The 9109-nt window shown below is 38.6% G+C and overlaps 1 protein-coding gene across 1 annotated transcript in view; it reads right to left on the reverse strand.

The window, feature by feature from the left end:
- Nucleotides 1-3451: 3451 nt before the first annotated feature.
- CARF (calcium responsive transcription factor) overlaps nt 3452-9109 on the reverse strand; it is a 100387-nt gene continuing 94729 nt past the window's right edge. Inside the window, exon 15 of the mRNA XM_012655044.1 lies at nt 3452-3692. Within this exon, the coding sequence (XP_012510498.1) occupies nt 3452-3692 (241 nt within the window). The remainder of the gene's footprint in view (nt 3693-9109) is intronic.

Raw genomic sequence — 9109 nt, forward strand, 5'->3', positions numbered from 1 at the left:
TCTCACACACATGCACTCTTACCCAACAAATGAGAAAAACTGAGACCAAAGAGGTGAGTCTTGCTCAAGATTACAAAACAGAATGGCAGAGCCAAAACTAGACACTACAATTGTAAGCTCACAAAAAGGTCTAAGACGCTCTTGGAACTAAGTTGTAGAAAACATTTTTATAAGATCTGAGCAGTCTTGAAGTTGTCTGAAAGCTCATTACAAGTATTTTGTTTTTTCTTTTTAAAGGGTCTTAAAAGTTTGTCAGGTGGAAAAAAAAGTCAGGTGGGTTGAAGGGCTAAATGTTAGAGTGGGAGCAATATAAGCCTAGAAAGCATACAGAACAACTGGGAATAGTATTTGGTAATCATCCTCACTAGGGAGAAGATTTAAATCTCTGAGGTATAGTTGGTAGATACCTGATTCAAGGTATCTGCAGAAAAGGAAGTTGTTGTCTAGCTTACAAGTAGCTTACTTGTGAACTGGAGAGACATAAAATCATGATTTTAAATAACTAATCTTTGAAAACAAGTGAATAAAAATTTAAATCTCAAGTGCACAAATTATTTAAATCTTAAATTATTTGCCTGTCCAAGAAGAGACAGGCTTCAAAACTTGACCATGAGAGGCCTTCATTATTGATAGACATTTCAAAGAGTAGGGATTCATATTTATATTAAACATCATAACAAATAAAATTCCCTTGTATGCCAATGAACTATACTATCTTTTTAATAAGCACTGTTATTTAAATAAAATATTAAATCTACCTAGAAACAACGTAACTAATTAATAGAACAGTGCAGCCTCATTTACCTTTGTCACTCTGAAAACAGTAAAACCTAGTAAAGTTTGATGTATTTTTTTAATAAATCATTTTCAAACTATGGGCATTTGTACTAAAAATTATTTTAATTTTTGGCTACCATGTGTTAGTGACTATTTTCAAAAGTGTCTGGTGAATTCAATTCCTTTTTTATTGGAAGAGTTGTCTATTTTTAAGAAGACATTTCTGGCATTAAATTACACAGACTAAAAGCTAATTTAAAAATCCATATTAAACATTTCAAAGTATACATCCATTAGTAATTATAATACCAGATCAGGAAATCAAAGAAAATTCCAGTGTAATCTCTAAAGTTTAACATTACAGATAAATGAGACTATTGTTAAAGAATAATTTGCTTTTCGAAGAGCTAAAAGTATAAAAAAAGAAGCCTGAAGGGATAATGCAGAAACAGAAGCCATGACTTGAGAACTTTACCACACAGACTTAAATTAACTTAAATAGTACATTACGGTGTTTCTCTGACCCTTGTCAGTATCTTCAAAGTAGTTATGTAGCTACTCACTTGAAAAACATGTTTTTAAGTAGTACTCTTCTCAATAACCTAAAATCAAAACTATCATTTAAAAATTTATATAGAGACGAGGAAAAAAATTTTTGCATGACAAAAACAAAAATATTAAGAAGTCAATGAATAAAAGCATGGACTTGAGTCTGAAAGTACTGAGTTCCTCTGCTACCAGATACTCATTTAACCCCTGCATCAGTTTTCTCATCAGAAAAGGGGATAATCATACTCACCTTACAGGATTGTAGTGAGGATCAAATTAGATAGTGCTCGTGAAGTTCTAACATGGTGGCAATCATATAGTTAGAACCTCCATCAAAAATCTTTTTATACAATTTAAAAGGTTAATTTTGAGAAAAATGTTTAATGCCCTCTTCACAAAAAAAAAATCTCTTCTATCCCACTTTCACTTGTAGGAGAAAAAGAAAAGCACAAACAAAAAAATATTTTTCTCATAAGGGCATAATTTTCCTTATATAATTTTGGGATTTGGGGGGATCATAAGTATCAAATAAAAACCTCACCCTACAGTTTTTAATAGTATGTCAATATATGTACGTGTTCAAACCTGAAAAAAAGGAAAACAGAAAATCCCTTAAGTTTTTTTAAGTTTGGAGTAATCAGTATGAATAAGTACACTATTATCCATTAAATAAAGTGATAATAAGGCCAGTCACAAAATTTTATATTATTTTAAAGCACAGAAATAAAAAGGAAAGTGATTACCTTCGTACAATAAAGCATCCAAAATTCAAAGAGCCTCTCTCTGGATGTCATTCTGGCTTTCACTCTGCCACTTTAATTTTTCCTCAAAAAAATTATGTTCAAGACCACAGCATGTTCATTTTATTTTCCAAGTTTCTCAGCCGTTACAGTATAGCTCAAAGCAGTAGGGAAAACAAAAAGAAGTGAAAACAAATGGACTGTCTTCTGGCCAATAAAAGGCAGTTTCAGCAGTACTCCAACATATCTTCAGCAATGGTAGTTGGGCAATTAAACAAATCTATGAAGGAAAAAGACCCAAAGGTTTGTTAGAAAAAGAGGTCATATTTAAAAATCTAAACTTATCAGAAACTAAAGATTTATCTGCTTCACTTCTCACTAACAACCGGCCAAACTTTTACACTGATTGATTAGATTTCAGAGAAACTTGTCCTTCAGGAAATCATCACAGCTAACAAAATGTCACATCATAGAATCCTCTAAGGCACATAAAAATGAATGCAAACTCATAACCAAAAATGCATCCAATGATAATAAAAAGACTCCCTTCCTACTTCATATTTTCTACAGACATAAAGGCACATATTTCAAAGTCATATTTCAAACACATGAAATCTTTTAGAATTTTCTAGTCTGCTTTTATTTTTTTATTTTTTTCAGATTCCTCAGTTAGGATTCAAACTAGTCTGCCTCTTAAAAGTTGTTGGGAATGTTTGCTGTGTTGCAGGGCAGGGCATTGGGGGAGGGGTGAGGAATTCCTGGCTTGTTTGTTTTAACAATCCTCGGAGAGTGAAAGTCAACCTGCCCACCTGGCCTTTTTCTACCTCTCCATCCAGGAAGAAACTAGCACGCACACACCGGCAAAGAAAACTGCCCGGGGAAAGCCTCCAACTGTTTTCGGGGGTCTTTAAATTTCCTCCTCGCATCCCAGACGACCGAAACAGAGGCAAACTTAAGGTGTGTGCCAAGCTGCCAAGAGAAGCTTTAGAACTGGGGCAACGCAAGCTTGGCGTCTCCCGATCCCGCGCTCCATGCCAGGCCAGCTGTATCGGGAGACGCCCGCGACAGCCTCGCCCCCTCACAGTCGCCCCTCACTCTACAGCCCCTCCACCACCAAGTACCCGGGAGCGCCCATTTCTCGCCACCCGGCTCCCTCTCACCAACGACCCGCTTCACCTCACCACGCTCACTTCGGGGGCCGCGCCGCCGCCTCACTTGCTCCCTCGCCCCCTTCCCAAGGCGAAGCCCCGTGTCACCCCGCAGCCAGGCAGGCGGGCGGGACAGGGAGGCGGGGCGCGACGGTCGGGAGGAGCCAGGGGAGGGGCTGCCCCCTCGGCTAATCATTCCTGCCGCTAAGGATTTACCCGGCCCTGGGGCGGCCGCGGTCAATGGTAGCGTAGGTTGGAGAGGGGCGGGGTGACCTGAAGCCCCGCCCCAACATACCTGCGCAGCCGCAGTCGACAGGGCTCTTGCAGCCCTTTCCGCGACTGGCGCCAGCCCAGGCACTGAGGTCGGCCTTTCCTCAGCTGGACTAGGAGGAGGGCAGGCGTGCTGACGTCAACGCCCCGCCCCTGCTGGGAACCGGCCACCGAGCTTTCGGCTGGTGGCGTCATTTCCTCTAGTCCTCTGTGGGCGGGAAACCCGACTGTGATAGCTAAGGGGGATCTCGTTTTGATTTCTTTGTAAAAATGGAATTGGCCCTGGGAATTTATAGTAATGTAAAACGAAATGCGTGTACGTGCGCGCGCACACACACACACATTCCCCAAGGAAAAAACCCTTTTCCCTAATCGTGTTTGTGGCTTGTACTTTCGCCGTCGCCAAATGTCCGTCCAAAAGACTTATTTTACCATCACTAAAGGCTTCAAAAGGGTTTTGCTAGGTCAGGAAAACAAAAGACTTTTCCTAGCTATCAACAACTTTCACAGGGTTTCTGTTTTGTTAAAGGGAGGAAAAACCGGGTAGGACTAATCACCTTTGTTAAACATTTTTAAAACTTCTCAGTATGAAAAATTTCAAATATACACAAAAGTAAACTAATATAATGAAGACCCATATACTATCGCCCATTTCAATAATGATCAGCTAGTGTCCCATCTTGTTTCATCTGTAACAATAGTCCGAAAACTTTTCCTGTAAAGACCCAGGGAGTAAACGTTTTAGGTTTTGCAGCCCATCCCGCTTACAACTTGATTAACAAAAATAAAAATGGGAACAATATTTTGTGATATGTGAAAATTAGATGGAATTCAAGTTTCCGTGTTATGAAGTTTTACTGGAACACAGCTATGCCCATTCCTTTACTATTGTCAATAGTTGCTTTCATTTCAGCGTGGCAGAGTTGAGAGTAGTTGCTTGCAAACTATGCTTTCAATTTTTTATACTGAAATTACATTTTACATTCACCTTTTCTCCTTGGTTGTCCAGCAGGCATGTGAAACTTAACATGTCGAACTTTCAGAAGTGGGAGGACCTTCTGTGGGATCTCCCGTTTTAGTAATTAGCAATTCCATTTTGCACTTGCTCAGTTTAAGAACCTAGAAAGTGTACTTGCCATCTTTCTCACGTACTTTACATCCAATCCCTTGTACCACACACAGGCAACAATCACAATACCTCATTGCATAGGTTTAAGTAAGATGTCCCTCCTGGACAATCCCTAGTTTCCTAGTTCCCCCAGTTCTCCTCAGTTTTCCTTCTATCCCTCCCCAAAGTCCTATCTTTAAACCGTTCCCCTCCAGTGTCCCCATTATCCACACAGAATAAGAGAATATGGGCCCCCGGCACCTTCTTGAGTCTGGTAAATTCTGCTGCATTTAGGTAGCATCCAGGTGTCAGCTTGATGACAATATTCTTCCTCTGCTACGGCTTCCGATGGCTCCCAGGAATGGGGATAAGCTTTGATTTCATGAGTGGGCCCTTCAACAACACTTAGGTGTCTCTCCAACAATGAAGCTACAGCTACTTTTTCTCCTAATGTACCTCAGGTAAACACATTTACCACGCTGAGAACACATTTTAAAAAATAAGATTGTGTGACCCAGCAGCTTCTAAAATAGCCTGGCCTTTTATGTTACAAGCATATTTCTGGCCTGATTTTAATGACAAAAGGCCTCCACGTTAACTTACATGGTCCTGCACTCAAATAGCTTCTCATCTGATGTCAGGGTTAAGAGTTTCAGTTCACCTCAACAGATATAACCTTAAAACACCAGTAAATTAATTAATGAAAAATACATCTGCTGAGGCAATTGGACTATTCATCTCTCTTGGTCAGGGCATTATCTACCCATAGAAAGAATTGCATAAGGAAGTAAATTATATTCTCAGGATTGCACTTTCATCATGGGTCATAAAAAGTAAAATTAATTACATTAACTTGATGGGTAGTGTCATCTTGTATAATAGCCTGCATGCAACCATTTCCACTATAGGCAACCTGCCAATTGAAACAGATACTCAATTCTGCTAGATTGAGCACAGTTTCCCTCAGACAGAGCTGGAGACACATGGCCAAGGTTTTGTTCTTCAAGCTGCCCTTTCCTAAATCCTATGTGAGCTATCTCCACGCCTTTTTAGTTAGTCTGGCTAGAGGCTTACTGATTTTATTGATCTTTTCAAAAAACCAGCTTTGCTTTTGATTTTCTTCATTGATTTCCTATTTTTATTTCATTAAGTTCTGCTCTAATTTTTGTTATTTCTTTTCTTCTTCTTACTTTGGATTTAATTTGCTCTTTGTTTTTTAGTTTTCTAAGACGGAAGCTTGGATTATTGACCTTAGATCTTCCTTTTGTTCTGATATATATATTCAATGCTATAAAATTCCCTCTAAGTACTACAAATTTTGATAAGTTATATTTTCACTTAGTTCAAAATTTTTAATTTCTCTTGAGATTTCTTCTTTGACCCATGTGTTATTTAGAAGTCTGTTGTTTGATCTTCCAAGTATTTGGGGATTTCCCATCTATCTTTCCATTACAGATTTTTTAGTTTAATTGTATTGAAGTCTGAGAGCAGACATTATATAATATGTATTCTTCTAAATTTATTAAGGTAGGTTGTATGGCCCAGAATGTGGGCTACCTTGGTAAATGTTCCATGTGAGCTTGATAAGAATGTGTATTCTACTGTTGTTGGATAAGTAGTCAATAGATGTCAATTATATCCAGCTAATTTTTTAATTTTTTTGTAAAGACGGGGGTCTCACTATGTTGCTGAGGCTGGCCTCTAACTCCTGATCTCAAGTGATCCTCCTGCCTCAGCCTCCCAAAATGCTGGGATTACAGGTGTGAGCCATGGCACCTAGCCTAGTTTGTTCAGCTTTTTGTTGCTAGGATGGACTTCAGAATCTTCCAAGTTCCTAGACACCAGAAGTGTTATCCATACATTTCCAGTGGGTACCATACAGTTGTCTAAGCTACAGTGTCAGATATGCTCATGAAAACACTCTCATTATGATTGTATTGATTGGAATGTGTATGTTATCAAAACTACTCAGCCACCAATTTATAGATTATTTTGTTAAAGTAGATTATGTATTCTGTAGTATCACAGAACTTAAGAATTGGATGTTACCATAGAGATCTTGTAATTCAGTGCCTCTGTCTCAAATATTTTTTTTTTTTTTTTTTGAGACAGAGTCTCACTCTTTTGCCTGGGCTAGAGTGAGTGCCGTGGTGTCAGCCTAGCTCACAGCAACCTCACACTCCTGAGCTCAAGCGATCCTTCTGCCTCAGCCTCCCGAGTAGCTGGGACTACAGGCATGCGCCACCATGCCCGGTTAATTTTTTCTATATATTTTTAGTTGTCTGATTAATTTCTTTCTATTTTTAGTAGAGACGGGGTCTCGCTCTTGCTCAGGCTGGTCTCGAACTCCAGAGCTCAAACAATCCGCCCGCCTCGGCCTCCCAGAGTGCTAGGATTACAGGCGTGAGCCACCGCGCCTGGCCTGTCTTAAATATTTAAAAATCAAGTCCTTAATATGAATTTAAGCAAGCCTCTAGACCAGTGCTCTCTAAGAGAACTTTTTGCAATAATGGAAATGTGCCACATCTGTGCTGTTCAAAACAGTAGGCACTAGCCATATGTAGATATTGAACAACTGAAATGTAGCTTGTACAAGAAATGAATTTTTAGTTTTAATTTTAATTTTAATAGTTACATGTGGTTAGTGGCTACTGTATTGGAAAGTGGAGCTCCAGAGCTAATTTGAATTGTAGGAAACAGAGGGGATAAAGGAGTAAGTTAAATGACAATTTATTAAAAATAAATTGAGATCCAGAGAGGTTGGCTTGTCCTATAGTACACTACTTGTGGTTAACAGAAATTGCACTAGAAACCTAAACTTCTTATTCCTAGGCTTTTTTGACTACATTGGGCTGGCTTTTCAGAGTCCATAAGATGATGAGGTTAGAGCATGATTTCTCAAATTCAGCACTACTGACATTTTGAACTGGATGTATCTTTGTTATTGTGAGCTGTCCTGTGCATTGTAGAATGTTTAGCAACATTCCTACCCTCTACCCCAGTAAATGCCAGGAACATCTTCTAGTTGTGACAACCAAAAATGTCTCCAGATATGGCCAAATGTCCCGATGAGGGAGGGTCGAAAATTGTCCCCAGTTGAGAAACTCTGGTTCAGAATCTCTGGTTTCCAGAATCTCATAATCCTATAAGATGTCCTTCAGAACCCTCATGAGAGGCAAGGTAGGTCCAACTTACTTGATAATGGTGTAATGAGAACTTCAAGAATGTGATCCAGCTCTAAAAGTACAAATTAATACAGGGCTCCCTTTTGGTGGCTACCAGTAGAATGGGGTCTAAAACTCAAGCCTGCATAATAATAATAATGATCATTTGTTGAGCAGCTACTATGTATATAGTACTATGCTTTTACATCTTTTATCTCTAATTCTCAAAGTAACACTGCAAGGCAAATGTAATTCTCCTCATTTTACAGATTAGAAAACGATGATTCAGAAAATTTAAGTAACTGGCACAAGGTCACACAATTAACTAGCAAAAGAGAAAAGCAAAATTTATAACAGGTAGCCATATTTGACTTTCACACCTATGTATTTTTTACTTGAATGCCTACTCTAACAACCTCTTTAGGACTCAGGGCTGAAGAGGCATATGTGAAGCATAAGATACAGAAAGGAAAAGAAATAGAACAAAGAAGGAAATTCCTAAAAGAGGAAAAGTTTCACTGAATGGGGAGAATTACAAAGAGATACCACCGTGTAATCACTATAGTTAGGGAAGGTATCCAATGGAGAGTGTACCTGAGGTAGGCCTTGAATTAGAATTCCAGTGTCCGGAAAGAAAAAAGAGAAGAATTTTGAAAAGAGAATGCCTTAGGTAAAGTTGGCTCTTGAGGAAATTTGTCTCTGTGTTTTGAGGAGACCATGACTTATTTGACCAGTCTATCTAGGGTAGAAGCAGCAAAGAGATAAGATTGGGGGGATGTAAGTTGCAGCCAGCTCACAATGGGTCCCTGAAGACCAGCTCAATGATTTAAATTTCATTATGTGTAAAAATTAAAGTTTTTATGCAAGGATGTAACAAGATTAAAACTATATTTGTTGTCTTAGACCTCGTGATATCTTGCCCAAGACAACATGTAACCATACACACACACACACACACACACACACACACACACACACACATAGAAGACGGTAATTAAAATTAAGTTGAACCATGAAAGAAAACCACTTCACTTTCATCTATAATGAACTTCCCATACTGGCTGGGAAGTTAATTGAAAGTTAAGACTTCTACATTCTACAGTAGAGAAAAATTCTTTAATCAAGAGAAAAAAGGAAATTACAGGAAATTTTTGTCTAAAGATTAGCATTTTCTCTTTTTAAATTCTTCTTTCCAAATGTGAAAACATTTTGAGACATTTCTTCTTTTTAAGAATGGGACATTTCTTCGCTTAAGAAAGCAGCTATTTTTTTTTCTTTTTTTTTAGATGAAGTCTCGCTTTGTTGCCTGGGATAGAGTGCCATGGCATCAGCCTGGCTCACAGCAACTTCATT

Source organism: Propithecus coquereli, unplaced genomic scaffold, assembly GCF_000956105.1.
Source record: "Propithecus coquereli isolate 6110/MARCELLA unplaced genomic scaffold, Pcoq_1.0 Scaffold113, whole genome shotgun sequence".
Classification (NCBI taxonomy): Eukaryota; Metazoa; Chordata; class Mammalia; order Primates; family Indriidae; genus Propithecus; species Propithecus coquereli.